This window comes from Cyclopterus lumpus, chromosome 17 (genome assembly GCF_009769545.1).
Source record: "Cyclopterus lumpus isolate fCycLum1 chromosome 17, fCycLum1.pri, whole genome shotgun sequence".
NCBI lineage: Eukaryota > Metazoa > Chordata > Actinopteri > Perciformes > Cyclopteridae > Cyclopterus > Cyclopterus lumpus.
The window spans coordinates 23,255,757-23,270,038 of record NC_046982.1 but is presented as its reverse complement, the minus strand read 5'-3'; the positions used below and the strand labels follow the sequence as shown (position 1 = coordinate 23,270,038).

General features: G+C 46.9%; 1 protein-coding gene across 1 annotated transcript; it reads left to right on the top strand.

The window, feature by feature from the left end:
• The first annotated feature begins 7,269 nt into the window (after positions 1–7,269).
• Positions 7,270–12,616, top strand: LOC117746582 (zinc finger protein 664-like). Its single transcript, XM_034555809.1, has 3 exons — positions 7,270–7,382; positions 10,127–10,250; positions 11,261–12,616. The coding sequence occupies exons 1-3, from the start codon at positions 7,359–7,361 to the stop codon at positions 12,583–12,585; spliced, it is 1,473 nt and encodes a 490-aa protein (XP_034411700.1). The 5' UTR covers positions 7,270–7,358; the 3' UTR covers positions 12,586–12,616.
• The last annotated feature ends 1,666 nt before the right edge of the window (positions 12,617–14,282 follow it).

The window sequence follows — 14,282 nt, the reverse complement described above, 5'->3', positions numbered from 1 at the left end:
AACGGTTGAAAACTTATAAAATCCGGCCGTTTTTTTCAGTTTTTTACCTCAGTGATGCCTTCATTGTTCTTTCTCCGCGTCGGAAATATGGGACTCAGGGGGGAGGAGGAGATTCAGCTCCCGGCAATTTATTGTAGTAATTAGTAGTACAATTTACACATTTCCTATTTATATGTTGTCATTTTTATTGTTTTACATACTTATTATTGTGTTATATTTATCATAATGTCTCTATATGTATATGTGTGTAACTACACAGTATTTATGGTATTAACGTTTCTTTAGCGGAGTTGGCTTTATTCTGCTGCGTCACGCAGTGGACGTGTGTGAGCTGGATTTTAATTGGACCAAACGCCATGACCCGCCCTACTTACCCTCTGATTGGCTTGTACTAGTACTGGTTGGATTGGTTAGTTTTTCACACAAGGAGTGCGATTGGTTCGGGTTGTATCGGGTTAAGCCAATCAGAGGCAGAGGAGGGCTGGTTGCTGGGCTGCTGGGCCGTATAAAGACAACATGGCGAGAGTTTGTCTGGTTAACGTTACCGCAGCGAGCCGCCGGTTCCTCCTACAACCAACGATGGCTGCATTAACGTGTTCCGGTGCCCAGCTCCGGTAGAAGAAGGTCCGTTACGGTAAGACGCGTTGAACACGCGGAGGGTTAGTTAAGATGGCGACCGGAGTCTCCGTGTAACACGTGTTTATTTACGAGCTTGATGTTCCCTTTGTTCTGCCGGTGATTATAGAAGCACGGTTCTTTTACTCGGGTAGAATCAGTCTGTTCTTTTACTCGGGTAGAATCAGTCTGTTCTTTTACCCGGGTAGAATCAGTCTGTTCTTTTACTCGGGTAGAATCAGTCTGTTCTTTTACCCGGGTAGAAGCAGTCTGTTCTTTTACTCGGGTAGAATCAGTCTGTTCTTTTACCCGGGTAGAATCAGTCTGTTCTTTTACTCGGGTAGAATCAGTCTGTTCTTTTACCCGGGTAGAAGCAGTCTGTTCTTTTACCCGGGTAGAAGCAGTCTGTTCTTTTACCCGGGTAGAATCAGTCTGTTCTTTTACTCGGGTAGAAGCAGTCTGTTCTTTTACCCGGGTAGAATCAGTCTGTTCTTTTACTCGGGTAGAATCAGTCTGTTCTTTTACTCGGGTAGAAGCAGTCTGTTCTTTTACTCGGGTAGAATCAGTCTGTTCTTTTACCCGGGTAGAAGCAGTCTGTTCTTTTACCCGGGTAGAAGCAGTCTGTTCTTTTACTCGGGTAGAATCAGTCTGTTCTTTTACCCGGGTAGAAGCAGTCTGTTCTTTTACCCGGGTAGAAGCAGTCTGTTCTTTTACTCGGGTAGAATCAGTCTGTTCTTTTACCCGGGTAGAAGCAGTCTGTTCTTTTACCCGGGTAGAAGCAGTCTGTTCTTTTACTCGGGTAGAATCAGTCTGTTCTTTTACTCGGGTAGAAGCAGTCTGTTCTTTTACCCGGGTAGAAGCAGTCTGTTCTTTTACCCGGGTAGAAGCAGTCTGGTCTTTTACCCGGGTAGAAGCAGTCTGTTCTTTTACCCGGGTAGAAGCAGTCTGTTCTTTTACTCGGGTAGAATCAGTCTGTTCTTTTACTCGGGTAGAAGCAGTCTGTTCTTTTACCCGGGTAGAAGCAGTCTGTTCTTTTACCCGGGTAGAATCAGTCTGTTCTTTTACCCGGGTAGAAGCAGTCTGTTCTTTTACCCGGTACTAGTACTACTCTGTAAAGTACTCTTGAAGTGATGAAACGAAAGGCCGATTGAAGCCCCCCAGCAGTCTGTTCACAGGGGGGCCGTGACAAAACCGAGCTGAAGCGTATTCTGATCAGGGGTCTGGTATGATGATGATGGGGGGAGGGGGGGGGGTTACCTGAACTGTTACCTGAACTGTTACCTGTCTTGAGTCCTCACCTGTGTTCCTCTGCTCTGACAGACCCATGTGAAGGACTGTTGAGGTCGGACCATCTGGAGGTGAGTGACACACACGTGATCTCAGCTGAGGGGGCGGAGTTTATCTCCAATGGGAAATGATGTGAACAAAAGGCCGAATTGTAGCGCCCCCCTCAGGCAGAGTGTTCTCAGAGCGGGGGCGCCATGACAAAGACCGCCGAAGCGTTTGTCTGATCCGGGGGGGGGGGGGGGTCACCTAGAGACCCCCGTAGACATGACGGTGGTCACCTAGAGACCCCCGTAGACATGACGGTGGTCACCTAGAGACCCCCGTAGACATGACGGTGGTCACCTAGAGACCCCCGTAGACATGACGGTGTGTTTGTGGACCCCGTAGACATGACGGTGTGTTTGTGGACCCCGTAGACATGACGGTGTGTTTGTGGACCCCGTAGACATGACGGTGTGTTTGTGGACCCCGTAGACATGACGGTGTGTTTGTGGACCCCGTAGACATGACGGTGTGTTTGTGGACCCCGTAGACATGACGGTGTGTTTGTGGACCCCGTAGACATGACGGTGTGTTTGTGGACCCCGTAGACATGACTGTTTCTCCTGAACGTTCCTGTGGTTAAAGACTTTCTCTTGTTCCCCTTTAGAAACATCTGGAAGCCGCTGCCCCTCAGGACAGAACTTGTGTGCATGTTTCTTTAAGACTGGAGAGTTGGGCTGTTGTAAAATACAAAGCTGATTCTTTGTGGAATGTCATTTCCTGTGAATAAATTTGTTTGATTTTTGAAAGCGTTTTCTCTTCAGTATATTCATTTTCATTTCACTTTATTTTATATAGCCCAAAATCACAAACTCCTCAGGGCTTTACAATCTTACACATAAGACATCCCTGACCTTTGACCTCACGTCAGATCTGGAACAACTCCAAAAAATCCTTCAGGGTAAAAAGGTAAGAACCCTTCAGGAGAGCAACAGGAGGATCCAAGCAATATGTCATGTGACCAGAAGAGCAATAGATGTCATGTGACCAGAAGAGCAATATGGGAAGTATAATGTATGGAATGTATTTTTTTATTTGCACAATTCAAACCATAAAATCATAACAGAAAAATGATTTGGTGCAGTAAGAGACAAAGTTAACTGGGCTTATTTGAAGCCTCCACCTATATGATATTTTACAAACATAAAATGTGGTGTGTGTGCATGTGAAGTATGTGTGTCCTCTCCTCAGTGGTCATGCTCCACGTCCCCATGAGTGAAACAGCTCAAAGACATGAACACTAAATATAAACTCTTACAAAACAGCAATCAGACTTTCTTTTTGGCAATTGTTGAAACATTTGATGGAATCACATTTCTTTGTTGGTGGTAAAAATCTATATTTTGGATCCCCGGAATCTAATAGAAATGACCTGCTAGTCAGTAATTTAGGAGGATTGAGATTGACGAAATGACTTTACATTACATAACATATATTACATTACATTTCATGTCATTTAGCTGACGCTTTTATCCAAAGCGACTTACAATAAGTGGATTAAACCATGAGTCCAAACTCAGAACAACAAGAATCAAGAAAGTACAATTTCTTCAATAACGTTAAACTATAAAGTGCCATCAGTAAGAGACATTTAAGTGCTACTGAAGTGTTAAACTATAAAGTGCTATCAGTAAGAGACATTTAAGTGCTACTGAAGTGTTAAACTATAAAGTGCTATCAGTAAGAGACATTTAAGTGCTACTGAAGTGTTAAACTATAAAGTGCTATCAGTAAGAGACATTTAAGTGCTACTGAAGTGTTAAACTATAAAGTGCTATCGGTAAGGAGCAGTTTTCACCAGAAACTGCTCTACATCAAACCTCACTGTAACTCCACTTCATGTTTCTGACCATTTCTTCATCTCTTAGTCTCTCCCACTCTTTGGAACTGACAACCCTCCCACAACGGACTCTGCACCTGTCCGTCGCAACATCCGCACCCTCTCTCCCTCTCACCCTCTCTCACTCTCTCTCCCTCTCTCACTCTCTCTCCCTCTCTCCCTCTCATCCTCTCTCCCTCTCTCCCTCTCACCCTCTCTCACTCTCTCTCCCTCTCACCCTCTCTCACTCTCTCTCCCTCTCTCCCTCTCATCCTCTCTCCCTCTCATCCTCTCTCCCTCTCTCCCTCTCACCCTCTCTCACTCTCTCTCCCTCTCTCCCTCTCCCCCTCTCCCCCTCTCTCCCTCTCACCCTCTCACCCTCTCTCCCTCTCTCCCTCTCATCCTCTCACCCTCTCACCCTCTCTCCCTCTCACCCTCCTCTCTGGCCTCCTCTGTTCTGTCAGCCCTCCCCTCAACCGATTCCTTCGCACTTATGCAGCCTAACTTCGCCACTGACACTCTTCTCTCTATGCTGTCGTCCTCTCTTGATTCTCTCTGTCCTCTTACGACTCGAAAGGTCCTCAAGTCCTCTTACGACTCTAAAGGTCCTCAAGTCCTCTCCGGCTCCGTGGCTGTCCGAACCGGTGCGCGCCGAGAGAGCCACAATGCGAGCAGCGGAAAGGAAATGGCGTAAATCCAAACACGCTAGTGACCTGCTTGCCTATCAATCTCTTCTCTCCTCCTTCTCTGCGTCCATCACTGCAGCCAAAAGTTTGTTCTATCAATCCAGAATCGAATCCTCTTTATCTAACCCTAAAAAGCTCTTAATTTTTTCCAACCTCCTTGACCCCCCTGTTCCCCCCCCCCTCCCTCCACCCTTCTACCAAGCCACTTTGTTGACTACTTTACAAAAAAGATAGACGACATACGCTCTTCATTTACTAATCCATCTTCCTCAACTACACCTCCAGTAACTTCATCTTCTTCCCCCTTGTTTTCCTCTTTTATCCCCCTGTCTCCCAATCAAGTTCTTACCTTGGTAACCTCTGACCCCCCAACCACCTGCCCCCTTGACCCCATCCCTTCTCACCTTCTCCAGTCCATTGCTCCGTACCTTCTTCCCTTTCTCACCCATCTCATTAACACCTCCCTCTCAACCGGCTGTTTCCCCAACTCTCTGAAGGAGGCAAGAGTCAACCCTCTCCTGAAGAAACCCACTCTCGACCCATCTGAAGTCAACAACTACAGACCTGTCTCTCTCCTTCCCTTCCTCTCCAAAACTCTAGAGCGAGCTATCTTTAACCAAGTCTCCTCCTTTCTTCACTGTAACAACCTTCTAGACCCCCACCAGTCTGGATTCAAGACAGGCCACTCAACAGAGACTGCCCTCCTTGCTGTCTCTGAGCAGCTTCACACTGCTAGAGCAGCCTCTCTCTCCTCTGTCCTCATCCTTCTAGACCTTTCCGCTGCCTTTGACACAGTGAACCACCAGATCCTCATGTCCTCCCTCCAGGACCTGGTATCTCAGGCTCTGCTCTCACTCTTCTCATCCTACCTCACCGACCGCTCTTACCGGGTAACCTGGAGAGGATCTGTGTCTGAGCCTTGTCCTCTGACTACTGGGGTCCCTCAGGGTTCAGTCCTTGGTCCTCTTCTCTTCTCTCTGTACACCAACTCTCTTGGCTCTGTCATTCGCTCGCATGGCTTCACCTACCACAGCTATGCTGACGACACCCAACTGATCCTCTCGTTTCCCCAATCTGAAGCACGGGTAGCACCACGAATCTCTGCCTGTCTGACCGACATCTCTCAGTGGATGTCTGACCGACATCTCTCAGTGGATGTCCGCACACCACCTGAAAATTAACCCGGACAAGACTGAACTTCTCCTCCTTCCAGGAAAAGGCTCTCCCACCCACGACCTATCTATTAACTTCAACGACTCAGTGCTGGTTCCGACTCCGACTGCCAGGAACCTCGGAGTGACGCTCGACAGTCAACTCTCCCTGACTGCCAACATTGCCGCAATAACACGCTCCTGTAGGTACATGCTGTACAACATCAGGAGAATCCGACCCCTTCTCACTCAGAAGGCGGCACAGGTTCTGGTCCAGGCTCTGGTCATCTCACGGCTGGACTATTGCAACTCCCTCTTGGCAGGTCTTCCTGCTAATGCCATTCGACCTCTACAGCTCATCCAGAATGCAGCTGCTCGACTGGTCTTCAACCGACCGAAATTTACCCACAATCCTCCGCTCCTCCGCGACCTTCACTGGTTACCGGTGGCCACAGCATCCGCTTCAAAACACTGGTACTTGCGTACCGTGCTGCGAACAGATCGGGTCCGGTCTACATCCAGGACATGGTCTAATCTCACACCCCAGCCCGTTCACTTCGCTCAGCTTCTGCCAATCTGCTTGTAGCTCCTTCACTTCGAGCTAAATCACGACTGTTTGCTGTGCTGGCTCCTCTTTGGTGGAACGAGCTTCCCATTGACATCAGGACAGCAGAAAGTCTCTACATCTTCCGTCGCAAACTAAAAACACATCTTTTTCGACTATACCTTGAATAGGTAGCACTTAAATGCCGTAGTAGCACTTAAATGTCCCTTACCGATAGCACTTTAGTAGCACTTAAATGGCACTTACGGATGGTACTTTGTAGTTTGACTTTATTGAAGAAATTGTACTTGCTTGATTCTTGTTGTTCTGAGTTTGGACTCACGGTTTAATGCACTTATTGTAAGTCGCTTTGGATAAAAGCGTCAGCTAAATGACATGTAATGTAATGTAATGTAATGTAAGGGACATTTAAGTGCTACTAAAGTGTTAAACTACAAAGTGCTATCAGTAAGAGACATTTAAGTGCTGCTAAAGTGTTAAACTACAAAGTGCTATCAGTAAGAGACATTTAAGTGCTACTAAAGTGTTAAACTACAAAGTGCTATCGGTAAGAGACATTTAAGTGCTACTGAAGTGTTAAACTATAAAGTGCTATTGGTAAGGGACATTTAAGTGCTATTGAAGTTTTAAACTACAAAGTGCTATCGGTAAGAGACATTTAAGTGCTACTGAAGTGTTAAACTATAAAGTGCTATTGGTAAGGGACATTTAAGTGCTATTGAAGTGTTAAACTACAAAGTGCTATCGGTAAGAGACATTTAAGTGCTACTAAAGTGTTAAACTACAAAGTGCTATCAGTAAGAGACATTTAAGTGTTAGTGTAAGTTAACTTTATATTTCAATTTAATGTTCTTTTATTTAAAGTAACAAATGCAGCTGTATTGTATAATTTTAGTTTATTTAAATAAAAATGTATTGTCGGTTTAAATAAAGAAACTCTCCAGCATAAAATAGCATTCAAATATTTTATCGACATATTCAGAACTAAAAGTTGTTTCGTAAAGCGTAACGCACAATGTTCTATAAACATTACGTTATAGTATAATATCTGATTATAATATTTAAATATTGCCCTTTTGTTTTTTTGAGAGGTTGAACGTTTCCCCGGAAGTGGCCAGCAGCAGCTGCAGAGGGAGAAGCGGCCGCTGGTCGCTCGTTGACGGACTACTTTATGAACGGAACCGGACTGCGGGATGGAGACCGACGCGGATGCTCCGGTAAACACACCGACCGACCGGAGCTCAGCTCTGGACCTGCGGGACCGATAGACGATGGCCTAATGTCTTATAGTCCTTTACGGAGCATTCAGTCGGTAATTCGGCCTCAACCGAGCAGAGCTCCGGTAAACCGAATGCTTACGGCTCGGTACCGGATCGATGCTCCGTCTACAGGGCGGAGCATCGATCCACGTCTCATGGGTCTGGTGGAGGTTCTGTGTGTACTAGTGGTACTAGTACCTTCACTGTAACTGTGTGTGTACTAGTACCTTCACTGTAACTGTGTGTGTACTAGTACCTTCACTGTAACTGTGTGTGTACTAGTACCTTCACTGTAACTGTGTGTGTACTAGTACCTTCACTGTAACTGTGTGTGTACTAGTACCTTCACTGTAACTGTGTGTGGTACTAGTACCTTCACTGTAACTGTGTGTGTACTAGTACCTTCACTGTAACTGTGTGTGTACTAGTACCTTCACTGTAACTGTGTGTGGTACTAGTACCTTCACTGTAACTGTGTGTGTACTAGTACCTTCACTGTAACTGTGTGTGTACTAGTACCTTCACTGTAACTGTGTGTGGTACTAGTACCTTCACTGTAACTGTGTGTGTACTAGTACCTTCACTGTAACTGTGTGTGTACTAGTACCTTCACTGTAACTGTGTGTGTACTAGTACCTTCACTGTAACTGTGTGTGTGTACTAGTACCTTCACTGTAACTGTGTGTGTACTAGTACCTTCACTGTAACTGTGTGTGTGTACTAGTACCTTCACTGTAACTGTGTGTGTACTAGTACCTTCACTGTAACTGTGTGTGTACTAGTACCTTCACTGTAACTGTGTGTGGTACTAGTACCTTCACTGTAACTGTGTGTGTACTAGTACCTTCACTGTAACTGTGTGGTACTAGTACCTTCACTGTAACTGTGTGGTACTAGTACCTTCACTGTAACTGTGTGTGGTACTAGTACCTTCACTGTAACTGTGTGTGGTACTAGTACCTTCACTGTAACTGTGTGTGTACTAGTACCTTCACTGTAACTGTGTGTGTACTAGTACCTTCACTGTAACTGTGTGTGTACTAGTACCTTCACTGTAACTGTGTGTGGTACTAGTACCTTCACTGTAACTGTGTGTGTACTAGTACCTTCACTGTAACTGTGTGTGTACTAGTACCTTCACTGTAACTGTGTGTGTACTAGTACCTTCACTGTAACTGTGTGTGTGTACTAGTACCTTCACTGTAACTGTGTGTGTACTAGTACCTTCACTGTAACTGTGTGTGGTACTAGTACCTTCACTGTAACTGTGTGTGTACTAGTACCTTCACTGTAACTGTGTGTGTACTAGTACCTTCACTGTAACTGTGTGGTACTAGTACCTTCACTGTAACTGTGTGTGTACTAGTACCTTCACTGTAACTGTGTGTGTACTAGTACCTTCACTGTAACTGTGTGTGTACTAGTACCTTCACTGTAACTGTGTGTGGTACTAGTACCTTCACTGTAACTGTGTGGTACTAGTACCTTCACTGTAACTGTGTGTGGTACTAGTACCTTCACTGTAACTGTGTGTGGTACTAGTACCTTCACTGTAACTGTGTGTGTACTAGTACCTTCACTGTAACTGTGTGTGGTACTAGTACCTTCACTGTAACTGTGTGTGTACTAGTACCTTCACTGTAACTGTGTGTGGTACTAGTACCTTCACTGTAACTGTGTGTGGTACTAGTACCTTCACTGTAACTGTGTGTGGTACTAGTACCTTCACTGTAACTGTGTGTGTACTAGTACCTTCACTGTAACTGTGTGTGGTACTAGTACCTTCACTGTAACTGTGTGTGTACTAGTACCTTCACTGTAACTGTGTGTGGTACTAGTACCTTCACTGTAACTGTGTGTGTACTAGTACCTTCACTGTAACTGTGTGTGTACTAGTACCTTCACTGTAACTGTGTGTGTACTAGTACCTTCACTGTAAATGTGTGTGTACTAGTACCTTCACTGTAACTGTGTGTGGTACTAGTACCTTCACTGTGTGTGGTACTAGTACCTTCACTGTAACTGTGTGTGTACTAGTACCTTCACTGTAACTGTGTGTGGTACTAGTACCTTCACTGTGTGTGGTACTAGTACCTTCACTGTAACTGTGTGTGTACTAGTACCTTCACTGTAACTGTGTGTGTACTAGTACCTTCACTGTAACTGTGTGTGTACTAGTACCTTCACTGTAAATGTGTGTGTACTAGTACCTTCACTGTAACTGTGTGTGTACTAGTACCTTCACTGTAACTGTGTGTGGTACTAGTACCTTCACTGTAACTGTGTGTGTACTAGTACCTTCACTGTAACTGTGTGTGTACTAGTACCTTCACTGTAACTGTGTGTGTACTAGTACCTTCACTGTAACTGTGTGTGTACTAGTACCTTCACTGTAACTGTGTGGTACTAGTACCTTCACTGTATGTGTACTAGTACCTTCACTGTAACTGTGTGTGTACTAGTACCACACACTGTGTTACAGCGAAGGTACTAGTACACACAGTGAAAGTACTCTGATACACTGTAGGTACTCTGTCACAGTGAAAGTACTCAGTTACAGTACAGTACTGAGCTACAGAGTACTTGTAGTATAAAGTATGAGCTACAGAGTACTTGTAGTATAAAGTATGAGCTACAGAGTACTTGTAGTATAAAGTATGAGCTACAGAGTACTTGTAGTATAAAGTATCCTCTGATTTCAGGGCCTTCAGATCAAAGTGGAACCCGATGACGTGGACATCCGGTCGTTTACCGTCCTCAAGAAGCTGTCCATCAAACTGACCGACTGCAGGCTGTGGCTGGATGGGCGGGACTTCCTGTCTCTTGGTAAGAAGTCATTTTCATAATCTTTGTTTCACTGAACACAGAAAAGTTATTGATCATCAATCAATACACACTGATATCAATCAGACACATGTTATTGATCATCAGGTAATACACACTGATATCAATCAGACACATGTTATTGATCATCAATCAATACACACTGATATCAATCAGACACATGTTATTGATCATCAGGTAATACACACTGATATCAATCAGACACATGTTATTGATCATCAGGTAATACACACTGATATCAATCAGACACATGTTATTGATCATCAGGTAATACACACTGATATCAATCAGACACATGTTATTGATCATCAGGTAATACACACTGATATCAATCAGACACATGTTATTGATCATCAATCAATACACACTGATATCAATCAGACACATGTTATTGATCATCAATCAATACACACTGATATCAATCAGACACATGTTATTGATCATCAATCAATACACACTGATATCAATCAGACACATGTTATTGATCATCAATCAATACACGCTGATATCAATCAGACACATGTTATTGATCATCAGGTAATACACGCTGATATCAATCAGACACATGTTATTGATCATCAATCAATACACGCTGATATCAATCAGACACATGTTATTGATCATCAGGTAATACACGCTGATATCAATCAGACACATGTTATTGATCATCAATCAATACACACTGATATCAATCAGACACATGTTATTGATCATCAGGTAATACACACTGATATCAATCAGACACATGTTATTGATCATCAGGTAATACACGCTGATATCAATCAGACACATGTTATTGATCATCAGGTAATACACGCTGATATCAATCAGACACATGTTATTGATCATCAGGTAATACACACTGATATCAATCAGACACATGTTATTGATCATCAGGTAATACACGCCTGTCAACAAAGCAACGTGTCCGTTGTGAAGTTACTGCCGATCACGTTGAGTAGAAGTTGACCTCTGACCTCTCCGTCCAACAGACGAGCACCCTCAGCTGCGTCAGCAGAGGCTGACCATCGCAGGCAGAAAGATGGTCTACTGCTCCGAGTGTAACAAGGGCTTCTACAAGGAGGCTCACATGGAGGCTCACCTGAGAACCCACCGAGGGCAGAAACCCAACGAGTGCTGGCAATGCGGGAAGACCTACCCGACCCTGATGAGCCTCGTGGTCCACCAGCAGATCCACGACCGCAGGGAGCCCTACCGGTGCTCGTACTGCGAGAAGACCTTTGCTCTTAAGAGGGACTGGAAGACGCACCACCGGACGCACTCCGGGACCAAACCCTTCAAGTGCTGGTTCTGCGGGGACGGCTTCAGTGAGCAGGACCAGCTCAGCGAGCATCTGGAGGTGCACAAAGGAGAGAAGTGCTACCACTGCAAAGCCTGCAACAAGATGTTCGTTTCCTACCAGGGCTTCAACTTCCATCGCAAGTCGCACAAGAACCAGAAGCTGCTGCCCTGCCTGAAGTGTAAGAAGACCTTCAGTAACCCTCAGAGCCTGAAGCTCCACCAGGTGACTCACTCTGACAGGAAGCCACATAAATGCCCCACCTGTAGCAAAGGCTTCAAGCTGCTGAGCGGCATGCGCGTCCACCAGAGGACCCACGAGGACCTGAAGGACTACCACTGCACAGAGTGCGCCAAGTGTTTCTCCAGCCTGCAGGGTCTGAAGCTGCACAACCGCACCCACACCGGCCTGAAGCCCTACAAGTGCACCGAGTGCGGGAAGAGGTTCACCCAGTCTCCCCACCTGAGGTCTCACATGGTCACACACACCGGAGAGCGACCGTTCCTCTGCACCACCTGCGGGAAGAGGTTCACCCAGTCGTCCCACCTGAGGTCTCACATCACGCTGTTCCACGTGGGCGAGAAGCCCTTCGCTTGCGCCGACTGCGGGAAGAGCTTCACCATCGCCCACTACCTGAAGATGCACCGGCTGAGCCACACCAAGGAGAAGCTGTACCAGTGTTCGTACTGCCAGAAGGCCTTCTCCTACCACAACTCCTGGAGGGCCCACGAGAGGATCCACACCGGCGAGCGTCCGTTCGGCTGCCGGGACTGCGGCCAGAGCTTCATCACGTCGGGCTCGCTGCTGAGTCACCAGAGGACCAAACACACCGGAGAGAAGAGCCACTACTGCATCACCTGCGGGGAGTTCTTCTTCACCAGCTCGCTGCTGCGGGTCCATCAGCTGGACCACACCGGCGAGCGGCCGCACGCCTGCAACTGCGGCAAGACCTTTAAAACCAAAGGAGTGCTGCGGTACCACCTGAAGAGGTTCATCGGCCACCAGCCGGCCCAGTGAGCTCAGACTCTACTGGGGGAAGGACAGACAGGTGGGGACAGGTGGGGGAGGGCGGACAGTCAGACAGATGGGGGAGGGCGGACAGTCAGACAGATGGGGGAGGGCGGACAGACAGACAGATGGGGGAGGGCGGACAGACAGACAGATGGGGGAGGGCGGACAGACAGACAGATGGGGGAGGGCGGACAGACAGACAGATGGGGGAGGGCGGACAGTCAGACAGGTGGGGGAGGGCGGACAGTCAGACAGATGGGGGAGGGCGGACAGTCAGACAGATGGGGGAGGGCGGACAGTCAGACAGATGGGGGAGGGCGGACAGTCAGACAGATGGGGGAGGGCGGACAGTCAGACAGAGGGGGGAGGGCGGACAGACAGACAGATAGGGGAGGGCGGACAGACAGACAGATGGGGGAGGGCGGACAGACAGACAGATAGGGGAGGGCGGACAGACAGACAGATGGGGGAGGGCGGACAGACAGACAGATGGGGGAGGGCGGACAGACAGACAGATGGGGGAGGGCGGACAGACAGACAGATGGTGGAGGGCGGACAGACAGACAGATGGGGGAGGGCGGACAGTCAGACAGATGGGGGAGGGCGGACAGTCAGACAGATGGGGGAGGGCGGACAGACAGACAGATGGGGGAGGGCGGACAGACAGACAGATGGGGGAGGGCGGACAGACAGACAGATAGGGGAGGGCGGACAGACAGACAGATGGGGGAGGGCGGACAGACAGACAGATGGGGGAGGGCGGACAGACAGACAGATGGGGGAGGGCGGACAGACAGACAGATGGGGGAGGGCGGACAGACAGACAGATGGGGGAGGGCGGACAGACAGACAGATGGGGGAGGATGGACAGACAGACAGATGGGGGAGGGCGGACAGTCAGACAGGTGGGGGAGGGCGGACAGTCAGACAGGTGGGGGAGGGCGGACTGTCAGACAGGTGGGGGAGGATGGACAGGGAGGAGCACCAGCATCATGCTTCCCTTTGAAACAGAAATGTCATCATGTCATCCAGGTGTCTCATTGGTTCTCAGTGCTGTCAATCTCATTTTGTTGAAACTCTACAGGCTCTGAGAACTAACAAGGTTACTGGATTTGGGGATTTCAAGGCCCAGAGCATCATTTTGGTTTATTTAATGCTGTATTTGGATGTATTGAACACCATCAGTGAAATATATAGTCTGCTACATAAAACATGTTTATGGCACTCATATTTCCAAAATGCCAGATTTGGAGATCTCGCCTGAACGGTCTGTACTAAATACTCTAATGTCTTTTCTGATTCACTTTATTAGTCAACACTTGTTGTCCTATGATGTATTAGAGGTTTAAACAGTCAGATGCATCATTACACAATATTTATTTTCCTTAAAAGTGCTTTTTTTCAGACGAACCTGAAACTTTTCAATTTGTGCTGTGTGCCAACTCAAAACTACATTTAATAATAACCAGTAACATGTAGACTGATATGAACAGAAGTTATTGTTTCAATAACACCAACATTATTCAAACAGCTCTTTGGGTTTGGGTCCACATGTGATTGGCCGAGAGGATTTTCAACGCATGTGATTGGTCGATGTGTTTCCTGGTCCGCTGAACGAGAGCCTTAAAGGCGTCTGGACCCGGTCCACCTGTAAGTGACCCCTGGTCTAGACTCAGGACTTGTTGGTCTAGACTCAGGACTTG